Source organism: Pleuronectes platessa, chromosome 4 (genome assembly GCF_947347685.1).
Source record: "Pleuronectes platessa chromosome 4, fPlePla1.1, whole genome shotgun sequence".
In the NCBI taxonomy this organism is placed as follows: Eukaryota; Metazoa; Chordata; class Actinopteri; order Pleuronectiformes; family Pleuronectidae; genus Pleuronectes; species Pleuronectes platessa.
This window is the reverse complement of record NC_070629.1, coordinates 22,124,563-22,137,703: the sequence shown is the minus strand read 5'-3', so window position 1 is coordinate 22,137,703 and position 13,141 is coordinate 22,124,563. Positions and strand designations below refer to the sequence as shown.

Below are 13,141 nucleotides of genomic sequence, written 5' to 3'. Positions count from 1 at the left end.
ACGCGCGTTTCCAGGGCCGCGGCGCGGGGCTCGAGCGTGAGCTTGCGCGCGCAGCGATACAAACCGTGAAACCGTCCGTGGGTAACTTTGAGGTTTAAGAAAGTCAACCCACGCTCGGAGGTGAACGGGTTATAGTCACGCTAGCATGAGTTAGCTCGTCGTTAGCACGGCAGCTGATGTTCTGACTTTTGACGCTCGTATGCTCGTATCATCCGCTCACCGCCCCCCCTCTCCCCCTTCATCATCATCATCACCCTCCTCCTCTTCACCCTCCTCCTCCGGGTGAAGCTCTCAAACATGGCGGCCCTCAGAGTTGTGTGCAGAGCGGAGCGTCTTTTCCTCAGAAACATCTCAGGTCCCAGCAGAAGCAAACATAACGACCAGCAGGTGAGCAAGGTCAGTATCCACATGGCGGCGGGCTGCAGGGAAACACAGCCCGGGGCTCAAGTGAGGTTATTGCAAACTCCTGGAGAAAATATTTAAAAAAAAAGATCATGATGTAATTTGAGGCTTTATTCTGTCCGAAGAATGAAGTGAACCCTGGCTGCTGGTTCACGAGTCTCCACGGTGTCTTTCAGTTTGACCGAAGTTAACTTTCCGGTGATGTGGGTGAACTGACCTCTAGCTCTTAATATCCCTGCGTGTCCTTTAACACGCAGCGACACTGACACATCCCGCAGCACAACCACAACTCCGAGTCATGATCATTAAACCCACATATTCCTAGCAGTGAAAGAAATCATGTTGAATGCTAAATCAAAATTATTAGATTAGAAAGTCGAAAATATGAGATAGTGATTCACAAAGTTACGATATGATATAAAATGTATCAATCATGATTATTAGATACAAAGTCGAAATTGGTGGGATAAATCATGACGAGATAATACTTTGGAACGATGAGGCACTAACTCATCATTTTGAGATACCAAGTACATATTTTAAGTTAGAAAGTAATTATCCTTAGATATGAAGGCATTGTTTAGTGAGTGAGTAACCATTTTGAGTTAATCATTGTTTTGAGATACAAATTATTATTCTGACACAGTAGCCTCAGTCATTATCTTTAGACAATAAGTTTATTTTGAGTTGGTATGTCATTGTTTTGAGAACGTTTCTCATGATAAAGCCATCAGACAGATTTATAATAATTGGCAATATAAAGGTAATGGTTGTGATAAACACTTCAAAGTATCTCATCTTTTTTTCAAATGCAGTAAGCACCACAGGTACACGTCTTCAATGATTTCTATTGATACAAGGTTGTATTTTTGAGAGCTGAGCTTCCTCTGGGACTGGGGCTCTTGTCTTTGGGTTGCCCTAAATCTCTGCTCCTTTTGTTGGAGGATTTGCGCTGCTTATCTTGCCCTTCTTCAACTGAATAAACTGGATCAACCGTTTAAGCTGGGCATAGTGGCTGCCCTCAGATGGCTTCTTTTTTTTACTTGAGAAAATTTACATTTTGAGTTAATGTTGTTGTTGTTGGAGCTCTTTTTAAGAAAATAAATGAAGACACCTTCTGTTTCACACACCTCTTGTTCTGGTTTCCACAGACCTGTGGCTGTTACTTTTCCACCTCCAGCCAGAGAAGTTCACAGTTCTACTCGGACCCTACAGATGCAGTCAAAGATATCCCCAGTGGAGCTACAATCCTGGTGGGAGGTAAGATGCACTGTACTTATTAACCTGACTCAAGTTTAAATAGTTACAAACACACCTCAATGAGAATGCTGGCAAATATCTACAGTTGTTAACATGTTTAAAGTGTTGTTAACCGACCATTTAATAACCAAGTGAGCTTGAGCTCTCTGGCATGCTGTTTGATTACAGTGCACAAATGCAGCCCACAGATTTTCCACAGCTCTTATTTATAGTCAAGTTCACAGTGACATTGTTAAAAAAAAAATGTCATTGTGTCATACGTCTATCTGAGGGGAAGCAACAGATAAGCAGAAATCGGCCTCGCTCATTGTAATATTAGAAATGTAAACATTAACACCCTATATACAAAGGAGGAATAACTATGGTCTGTTTTAATTCATCAACATTCTTGATGAACACATATCACACTAACCTCTCTAAAACCGTGTGTTGCTCTTTGGCGAGTCGTCAGGTGGTAGTGATGATGTGTTACTGGCAGATGGATTTCCAGGTTTGTGTCAGTCCGTCTTTGTAACCGTCTGTTCTTAGGTCTGAGCTTGTCATTGCCTGGGAGCTCACTGACTTCGTGTTGTGGGTTTACAGGCACATCAATTTGTCCCACATTAAACGATTTGTTTGTTCAATGAAGTTAGTTCCTTTTGTTTGTATTTCACACCCTGGAACTTCTCACCAAATGGCTGCATTAGTTTTACATGCTCGTTATCATATTCAGATGTCACGGCAGGCTTTTGTTCTCGCCTAGTTGGAAACTTTTCAGTGTTTGCACACAATGCTAAATTTGTCTGGTTCCAGCTGCTCCATGACAGACACACTTCACAAATCGCTTCAAATGTCTTTATTATACATCACTTTGTTTTCTGTGCTTCAACTCAGGTTTTGGATTATGTGGCATCCCAGAGAATCTTATCAACAGTATACTGAAGACTGGTGTGAGGGGTCTCACTGCCGTCAGCAACAATGCAGGGTAAGTTTGCACATGTATGCTTAGTACAAATGCAGGTGCTTAAACCTGTTTAGGAATGATTGTGTTTATAGAGGTGAGTTTGTTTCTGTTTGGATTCACACCTGTATCACCGGTGACAGTTTTAACCAATCTTGAATATTCTTGATGCCACATTTATCACCACTTTTGTGAACAAAGACACTGAGTTTTTTCATTTTTAGGAAAAGTATAATGGGTATGTACTTTCCAGGTAGTCTTTCACTTTCTCAAATTGGAGAGGTACTGTTGACCTTGTTGCATATCTTCAAACAAGCGGTGTTTACCTGGAGTGAGGCCCAGATGCTGAGCTCTGATACGTTATCAGAGTTGCAGGCACGAGCAGAAGGTGTGTTCAGTGGTGGCCAATCAAGTGTGCTGCTGGTAGACTCTCACTCTCACATGTTTACCTTTTGGCGCATGACCTTCAGCTGCTACTGACATTAATGACCTTTATAATATCCCCTGTCTTTTTATAGCAAACTTTCATTTGTAGTATCTCAAACTAAAGGACTCTGGAGTCAAATGCAAGACTCAACTGAAGCTTACATTGGGTGGCTCGGTGGAACAGAGGTTCAAACTGCCTCCTCACAGCAAGAGGGCCTCTCTGTGTGGAGTTTTCAAGTTCTACCTGTTATCTCCCCTGTGTTCTCCCTTTTGTCTGTGTTAGTTTCCCTGGGTCCTCTTACTTCCTTTCACAGTCCAAAGACATGTGGGCCAAGTTATCTGGTGACTCTGGTTGTTTGTCTGCCCTGTGATAGGCTGTGACCTGTCTGGGGTGCATGCCTCTTGCCCAAGCCCAGCTGGGATCAACGCCCCCACCCCCTCCCTTATACCCTGACAACTGGAGGTTTTCACTACAATCCTCCTGGACAGATTTCAGCTTATTGTTGATGTTTCCTTCTGTCACTTAGAAACTGTTGTCATGATTATTCCATTTTTAAAACCCAATGTGCTCACTCAGTAATCACTTCCTTAGTGGTTTACACAGCAAGACTGAAACTTGAGCCAGTAACTTATACCTAACCGCATCGACTGAAATATGAATTATGATTGATGAGGGCTAATTATGATTGATGAGGGCTATTTTGAGTAGAAACTGAATACTACTACTACTTTTGTTTGACTGAGGCCAACACTAGGGATTAACGAATGTGAGTGACCAATACACCGCCTTAGATAAAGTTGAGACTCAACTTGGAAAAGGGCAAGCGTTCAGTCTGTACCACTGCATTCATACATATCTGTGTCAGTGCTTGTTATAGCCTGTAAAAACTCAGGCCTGTGAAGTGAGCTAGTGCTTCACTATGGACTTTGATGTTTGTTGGATATCGATTTGTGGAACAGCTACTCGGATTGTTTGTTTGTATCGGGCAGTTCCACAGAACAATCATTTCTCATCAATGCTTTCTCTCTGCAGACATTACTTTCTGTGGAAGACTGTAACCACTTGAAGGAAGTGGCCTTATTGTCTCTTCTGTGTAGTTTCTGAGGAGATTGTCTGGAACATTCAGGGGAGGGGTAGTGCCTGGGAAGAGCCTCCTGGAGGCAGGACACGTGTAAATTCTCCTGTGGAAATTTCATGTTTTTGTTTATTGCATATCCTCAAAAGTGTTTTCACTGACAGGCATACAGCTTGTTAATGTTGCAACAAGCGGACTTGAAAACTGAGTTACTTGGATCAGAGATTAGCAACACATGACTGTTAAAATAGATTTTTCTTGCTTTAGTAAAGTTACCAGGCCTGCAAACTGTGTCCACTGTTTTGTTGGTAACAGCTGAGTCCTGTTTAAATAGGTCAGGCTCTGGAGGGAGGAGGGTTAGAAGAGTCCGGTTCGTAAAGATCTGCTCCAGTAGTAGTCCTTTGCAAACAGAAAAACAAACTTTGGTGAATGATATCTTTGCAGAACACGGAAATTCTCAAGATGTGCACTTTAAATAACTCAGCAGAGGGAGGAGGGTGTACTTAGTTAAGACCTCGATGTTGCTGTGCACTTAAAGAACTTCATGTCTTAGGTTTTCTGACACATCAACCGGTTTAAAATTAAATATGGCCTAACAAATATATGCAGTTCCTTTAATTGCATTTGCATGTCCTGAAACTTTTTGACAAAGTTCTGAAGGAATATTTCAGATTTCAAGTTGAGTGGTTTGTAAAATTGGTTTAATTTGAATGAAATTATCCTAAAAAATATTGTTTTTGTGTTTTTTATCAGCAATGACTAATAATACTCAAAAGGAGTTTATTTAGTTGCGAAAGAGCCCTGTGTAGCTCAATACTTACTGCTTGATCAGCGGCTTGAGGCATTTTACACGGACAGAATAGATTCTATATAAAAGGCGGTGACATTTATGTCTAGGATCACTGCTGTAAATCTCTCTGATCCATGAGCTTTTAACATTTGGCTGGAAAAGGTCATTTTTCATTGTACATTGAAGTTCACCAGTCTGTCCACCTGATTTTATTTTAAATTTGACATGGTTTTAGCCTAGAGGCACACAAATGACATACTCATGAGTTTTATCACATTCATCTGTTTTTGGTGTTCTGAGCAAAAATGGCCTAGAGTGTGTTGTCAGCTGACCTGAGATCACAGAAGAAGACAAAGCTGTAGTAGCTGATTCTCAGCTTCTTGTGGTTTAGAAATGAGGGAGAACTTTCTCCTTATGAAGATCCACTTTTCTCTTGTAACTGATTAGTAGATTTCAGCATGAGTTAGTAGTATGGATATTGAAATCAGCTGTTATGTAATCAGACAGGAAATGCCACATGAGATGCTATAATTTTCCTTAATGCAACTGTGTTTTATAAAGTTTTATGAAGATTATTCTTTCATAGATTCTTGACTGTCTGAGATCAAAAAGGAGCCATCTCGTCTGCTTTGATTGGTCACAACCTTCAATAACCTTTTTACAGAGTAGGAGTAATATTCACAAGAGCAGGGACAATTTAAGCTTGATAAACTGTAGAGGGAATATAAAAATCGCGCAATAACCCCCTAAATAATTGATTTTATAAGTGTTTCACTCTTTGAGATGGTTTCTTAGCAGCCTTGAGTTTGGCGTCAGCTTCGCAAATCTATAAAACTACATCTGCCCAAGCTCTGTCAAGTAACATGGAGTAGAGGCTTGAAGAACACAGCCTAGATAATATTATTATATCCATTCAGCTTGCAAAATCTGGGTAAATAAGTATAATTCTAGTAAGATTACCCACCTTTCTGTCTCGGTTATTATAATGTATAATAAAACAATACTATAGCCACTAATATTGTGTCAATGTTTTCATCAGAGTGGATAACTTTGGGCTGGGCCTGCTTCTCCAGACGAAGCAGATAAAGAGGATGATCTCCTCATACGTTGGAGAGAATGCAGAGTTTGAGCGACAGTATCTGTCGGGGGAGTTGGAAGTGGAACTGACACCACAGGTTGGTCCAATCACACAAAGGCTTACACATAATTTTGTTCACATATGGAAAAATGATACACGTCATGAAAACACATCCACAAGGCTTGACAGTCCAACATTCAACATCATACTTTACACTTTTTATTTATCTGTTTTACTCATCTCCTGATGTGTCACCCCTTTTCTCCAAAGGGCACTCTTGCAGAGCGGATCAGGGCTGGTGGTGCCGGTATTCCAGCTTTCTTCACCGCCACAGGCTATGGGACACTAATCCAAGAGGGAGGCTCTCCCATCAAGTACAACAAAGATGGCAGCATTGCTATCGCTAGTGAGAAGAGAGAGGTGACAGTGTGTTTACTTTGGATGGCCATTGATATTTTCCCAGACCTTTGACAACTTTGTCTGTTAGTTTGTTTGATGAAAGAAATCGGGCATATTGAGGTTGATGTGATGATATGTGCTCATCTAAGTGCCTAGTTATGTACAGTATGTTCTTATAGGAAAGTTCAAACTTGTTTGACTGGTTGTATTGCAGCAAGCTCAAAGTAGTGCATTTGAATAATGAGAGCAATATCTGAAGTTATAAATGGTTTTTAAAATATTGCTTCACACTGTTACATAGAGATATTGTGCTATTGGTTTCCTTTCTATATGAACTCAGCTATTTCGGCCATGTTACCATGTTCAGCCCTGACTATTTTCAGTCCTTCTCACTTCTTAAACTGTGTTGTCATTGTGCACAGGTCAAGGAGTTCAACAACAGGCACTACATCATGGAAAAGGCCATCACCGGAGACTTTGCATTGATCAAGGCATGGAAGGCAGACAGGGCTGGAAACATAGTTTTCAGGTGACTGCTGGAATCTCAATACAGCTCATGAGTTTTGAACTGAACGTACATGTGGTGTTTTGGTTATGATGTTATCTATCTTGTAAAGGATTCACCTTTCAGACTTTATCACCTTGGTTGTGTTTGCACATCACTCTGCTGTAGGTGGGTTTGAATAATGGATATTAGCTGCAGTAAAGTACTTCTCCACAAGAGAGCAGTGTTCTCTAGTAAACTCTCTGGCTTATACTGACTGAGAAAATCGATATCACATTGAGAGTGTTTGAAGTCCTTTGGTTGTAATTCTGTATCTCATACTTGTCCTGATATCATATCTGCTTTCTCTGTCAGGAAAACCGCCAGAAACTTCAATCAACCCATGTGCAAGGCAGCCAAAACTACAATAGTAGAGGTATGCATTTTCAACAACACAATCAGATGCTTTTAATGTCTGTCTGTATCACACACATCCAGCTGCAGAGTCATCATCTAAAAACCTTTTAGCTTGCCTTATAATGGTTATCATGCATTATTCAGCCTTTCATGTTCTAGGATTCTAGCAGTCCCTGTGCCCGGATAGCTGAAATTTGACCTTGAGGCAAAATTCTAAAAAATCATAAAAATCAACAGTAACATCAGACCCATGAGAACACGTGTACATGTATTGTTATATAAATACTTCTTAGTTTCTTAAGTTCCATTGCCTATTGCAACCATACTGGTATGATTTTTTTGTATCAGCCAAGCTACAGCTACAAATAACCTTTTGAAAGAAAACATTTCACTAATGTTTAACTTTAGCCCGTAGAAGAAAACAGCCATTTAAAATTTGAGCCCTGGCACAAAAATATACAGTTTTCCAGCTATAAATTGTAAAGCCGGTGGAGCAACAATACATAGTCATCTTTTCAAGTAGATCCTATCTCTCCACCCTCAAAAGTCAGTATCAGGAAAAACAGACTATTCTGATTTCAAGAGCTCTAGATCTGGAGCCAAAATGTGGGATTGGCCTCTTACAGGTGAACCAGGTGCTGTCAGGTTGTGGGCTGAAAGATGACCTTGAATTGGGAAACGTATATATTTCTCTGACTGTCTCTAAGATCTGTGGTATTATTAATAGACTTGCAGTTTCAGGATCTTATCCTCCATCTGTATTGCCAAAAAAATAGACTGGGCCGGCCGGCTATCTCTCTGTCAAACCCACTTTCCTTCTGTCTGTCTGGATACCCACCTATCTAGGAAATTGACAGTACAGAAATATGATGATGATGATGATGATGATGATGATGATGGTGTGTGTGTGTGTGTGTGTGTGTGTGTGTGTGTGTGTGTGTGTGTGTGTGTGTGTGTGTGTGTGTGTGTGTGTGTGTGTGTGTGTGTGTGTGTGTGTGTGTGTGTGTGTGTGTGTGTGTGTGTGTGTCTGTGTGTGTGTGTGTGTGTGTGTGTGTGTGTGTGTGTGTCCCGTCTCCATCTCCCTATTCAGCCCTACAACACACAAACAGCTTCACACCTCCCTTATAGACACAGTTGATTCAGAGAGCAGCCGGGAGACAAATGCGTGTCCATGTGTGAGAAAAAACCACAGAACATGGGCGCTGTCTGAAAATAAATCAATACCAAGGGGTCTTGCATAAATCCCACAGAGCTCGGTGCCTGGACCTGAGATTTATTCTGTTGATTAGAAATATCTGGGACCAAATGGCAGTAGATTTTCTCACAGTAAAGCTGTTTGCTGCATTTATGGTCGGGTGATCACTGAAATCTGCTTTACAGAGGTAAGCAGAACAGGTATTAATGGGTTTTTAAGACATCAGCGCTCTGCACACGCCCCAAATTAAAGAGCCACTAAATTCCACTATTTGGCATCACGTCTAATCCTCTGCATATATGGCAACAAGGATAATGATGCCACTGACGGGTATCAATGAATTGTGGAGAATCAGCGCTATGGTGGAATAGAATTTTTGTTGTTGCAAGGATGAGACTAGTCACTGTGGCAGCATTGATGCGACTACATAATGCGACTGTGTGACGTCTGCTGGACCTGTGATGTAGATCGTAGTGACATAAATTATAATGCAGCTCTGCCTTAAAAGCTGCATTGTGAAAAGCAAGCTTCCTTGGTTGCATTTAATATTGAATTGTGTGCTCAAGGAGTTTTTTGAGAGGGGGGAGGATGAAACGAGCCGGGTTTCATTTGGACTCAAATAAAGGAGCGTTTATTTTTCCCAGGGTGCATTTCTAGGATTGTCTTTGTGGCATTGCTGCTCCAAATATCTGAGGATGGGTGGCAGAAATGATGAGGAAGAGGGATATAGAGCGCAGTAAAGCTATAACAAGTAGAAAGCTATAGATCTGGCGACATCATAAGCTTCCAGAATGCACCTGAAATATTTAAGTTCATATGCTCTGAGAATAGTTGTTAAAAAACAAACAGCCTCTGCAAACTGTCATAGGTTCAGAAACAATTGCTTCCCCGGATAATTAAAACAAGTACACAGCCTTTTGTAATGGCGTGCCAGACAAAGGTGTGCGACCTTAAGAAATGTTCTCACAAATGATCTTCTATTGGGGCGAATCTATCGATTCTAGTTTAAATATAATTTGATGCTCCGTGCCAGCTCTATAACTAGACTCAGTCAAACCACTGTGCCAGTTTCAGCTGAGTCTTTGAAGATTTTGCATGTCTTTGCTTTTTGATGTCATGTTCTAACAAAGAGTGCATCCAGAAACTTGTCATCCACATATCAACTACAAAGCTCTAATCGGGGGGGGGGGGGGGGGGGGGGCAGTTTTGCCAGATGGTGCTGCAGTTCGACAAATAATATCATAAAACAGGATTATCGAATGTTTCTCATTCATTTTCACCCACTTCAATTGCCTTGTATGAAATAATAAATAAACATGGCTCCAAGTGTAAAACAGATATCAAATTATTTTATATTCGATTAGGACAACTGTTCAGTAGGTGTGTTTGTATTGCCGTTAAACCAATTAAAGCTGTCTGAATATGCTTTTTTATGGCAGTGCAGATAAGATATGAATATTATCTATAACAAGCCTACTTACTGGTGACAATAAAGTTATAGGCCTGGGTAGCAGCACCCATTAAGATCCTTTATCACTGATACCGAAGCTATTACCGTCAATGAAAACAAATGTGTCTTTAGGATTCAGCCCACGCTCGGTCATAAATCTGCTGATTCGCTGACGATATTGACCCTGTTATCTTGGGTGCAGGCTCAGGCAAGGAAAGGAACCAGCAGACAGGGTCAGGTGCTTTTCAACCTTTTCATCCAACTCGCAGCGCAGCACGGAAGCCAAGGCTGATGTGCAGCGAGGTCTTAGACAATCATGTTGCACAGTGAATTGCTTGTCCGCTTGACTAGATTCCTGTCTCTGTAACCTTGACACAGCCAGGTAGGCACAAATTGTTCTCTCCTGGACAATAAGGCCCTTATCAAAGTGGCTAAAATATCAGGGCATTGTGGTGGGTGATTGACAACACAACTGGAAAATAGTTTCAGTTAATGGGCAGCAACTTAGAAAGTCGTTATAACTGGGCCAAAACCATCCATATTAGAAGGGTTCAGCATTTCCTTTGGTCGGTAATTTAACTATCAGGGCTCAGATTCTCCGTTTGATTCTGGCAGTCGACCTGTGCTACATGTCATATCCATAGACGGTAAATGAGTTGGACTACGCTTCTCTGCTTCCTCTCGTTGTAAAAATAATGAAGCACAAATATCCCGGATACAGGTGCCTCCATCATTTAGAGCCAGACTATGTGCAGTAGTGATTGATGTGTGGAGCTGTGGTATCAAGATCCCACCGATATACTCCACCAATCAATCGCCAGTCAGTTTTAGCTGTCAAACATGACGTTTCACCCCAACATCAAATACCTAATCAAAACCAATCAATACATGCATCAATGTCAAGAGAACTACGTCAAGTTAAAGACACCATTTATGTAACTTGAACTCCAATCTTTTATTCCGTGTCCCTTTCATTAACATGTAAGACGCCCATCCAGCCTCTTGAATAACATTTCATGAAGCCAACCCATTCCCTCTCTAATGGATGTGCTGGAACCTGCAATCTGACTTGGCTGTGTTTCTAAAAATTTGTATACATTAAATCCCTAGGGGCTCCGAGACGTATTGATAGATAACCAGGTGGCTCTGCTCCTGTAAGACATAAATGGCAATTCTGGGAAGCAAAATCAAATCATCTCCCAGTAGTTATTCAGTAACACTGCGATTGTTGCCAGTCGACTCCCTTTCTATCAAGGGACTTCTTGTCTCCCATGTTCAAGATAAATTGATTCATTTTCTGTTATTCGACTAAACATTCCATCGAGGTGAGACCTTACCAGAACAGACCACTCTAACCATTACTACTGCTTTATTCTCTCGGGTCAATGACCAGTGCAGAATCATTGTAATGTCTTCTGCAATCCTGACATGTGAATCACCGAATTTAAACTTTAAAGAGGCAGGGATGCTTCCGGAAAACGAGATGACAAAAAAAATACTTACCTGATCATCACCAGCTCCTGCCCCGGTTGCTAGGCAACCAAGCCGGGCTATTCAATTGTTGAATGTTCCACGGTATCCAGCTGGTCCAGTTATTCCCTTATCGCAGATACTGTGATAGGTCCCGGTGCATTTTGGGATACAATTCACCCGAGACTGAATAAAAGCATAGGTGTCTGCTGTTGTTCAACCGTCAGTCGCAGTAAATGACTCAACTCTATTATATTACTCTGGCAATGCAGTGGAGTGGGTGTTGGGGTTTGCACAACCAGTCATGCATGAAGTGAATTAATATATTTGTGCGTTTGTTCTTTTAACCAGGCTGGACATCTAATTGAATATGTCCTCTGTCCTCGGGGCTTTCAGCATCCACTGTACACTGTGTTGAAACACAAGGGCTTAAACAGAGTAGGCTTTAGGCATAAGATGGAAACCCATAAAAAGGGACAGATTTGTCTCTCTTAAAGTCTTTACTCTAATGAGATCTGTTTGCATGATACATTTAGTAATTTCTATGATACACAACGCTGTCTTTGTTCAGTTATTTATTACAGCCATCATTTTCCGTGCTTGTTTACAGCTCTTACTACGCCCTGTTGAGTTTTCTTGACTTGTACCCTCCATTACTCCAGCTGCTGTTAGAGAACAATTAGAAATCCACTCATTTCCCCATCATTTCCTGCCTAAAGAGGTTCATGAACTATCTTCTTGTGTGAATAAGATGTGCAATGTATGTCTAATTTCCGTCTGTATTTTGTACAATGTGTAGGAAAGCATGTTGTGGGTAAAGGCATCATTATGGTGACTCAATTTCCACAGTATTGCAAAAGTGATTGGTAGCTTTTACTGAATAGGATTGTTTAAATTGTTTAACGAAGTAATGACACTCGAAACGGCATCGATACAGTGGCATTGCACCCTCAATATGTGGATCATCCAAGTCCCCAGTATAATGCCACGTTTAGACTTAGAGATGAAGTTCTGACCAAATTTTGTTAATTGCAGTACTGGCTTTGCTACTACAACCACTACAAATTGCTCTAATACCGAAAGACAGATGGGTTCAGCAGCCTGTCTTTTATCTTCTCACTAAAAGTGTACCCTCAGGTCATTGGTATGCCTGTATGGGATGCAAATACTTCACAATATCACTGATGGCATTGCATTGTGGAATTGTAGTTACATTTCCATAAGCTGAGATTTTTCTTAATTTCTAAAATCAGAATAATTAAATTATCATTCAGTGCTGGAAATACTGACAGCAGTATTTGCTTGTATGTTGCTAAAGAGTGGCCCAAATGGAAATTTCTATTTTGGTTCTGTCCAATCTGAAATGGAATATTACATCACTAGGGCTGACATTGACTTGTCTAGTAGGTAAACAGGTTGGAATAGGCTCTGTGTACTCGATGTGCCATGTTGACATTGACTTCTATATGTCTGCTATGAAAGCTGATGACACTTGTGCTCAGCTTTATTCGTCAGTTCACTCTAGGTCCGAGAGAGAGACACAAAAGCAGATGATGAAGCAAGTATTTGAAGTGGCACATTTGCATGTTAAAGGTAACCAAGTACATATTCCCTTTCCAGTCAGTATTTCCATTTTATGCTCCTTAATGCTCACACTCCAATAGATTTCAAAGGCTAATGCTGTATTACCATTGATTTAGTTACTGAATTTATGGGGAAAAAGTAATACAATAGATAACATAATAAGCTGTCAA

At 40.9% G+C, this 13,141-nt stretch overlaps 1 protein-coding gene across 2 annotated transcripts in view; it reads left to right on the top strand.

Annotated features, from left to right (window-relative positions):
* Positions 1-43: 43 nt before the first annotated feature.
* oxct1a (3-oxoacid CoA transferase 1a) overlaps positions 44-13,141 on the top strand; it is a 37,409-nt gene continuing 24,311 nt past the window's right edge. The window contains exons 1-7 of one of the 2 annotated variants that reach the window (XM_053419924.1): positions 44-387; positions 1,554-1,662; positions 2,536-2,626; positions 5,934-6,069; positions 6,243-6,392; positions 6,794-6,900; positions 7,231-7,291. In XM_053419924.1, coding sequence (XP_053275899.1) covers positions 298-387; positions 1,554-1,662; positions 2,536-2,626; positions 5,934-6,069; positions 6,243-6,392; positions 6,794-6,900; positions 7,231-7,291 — 744 coding nt within the window. In that variant the 5' untranslated portion in view covers positions 44-297. Of the gene's footprint in view, positions 397-1,553; positions 1,663-2,535; positions 2,627-5,933; positions 6,070-6,242; positions 6,393-6,793; positions 6,901-7,230; positions 7,292-13,141 lie in introns of both variants that reach the window. The other variant, XM_053419923.1, reaches the window with a different exon arrangement.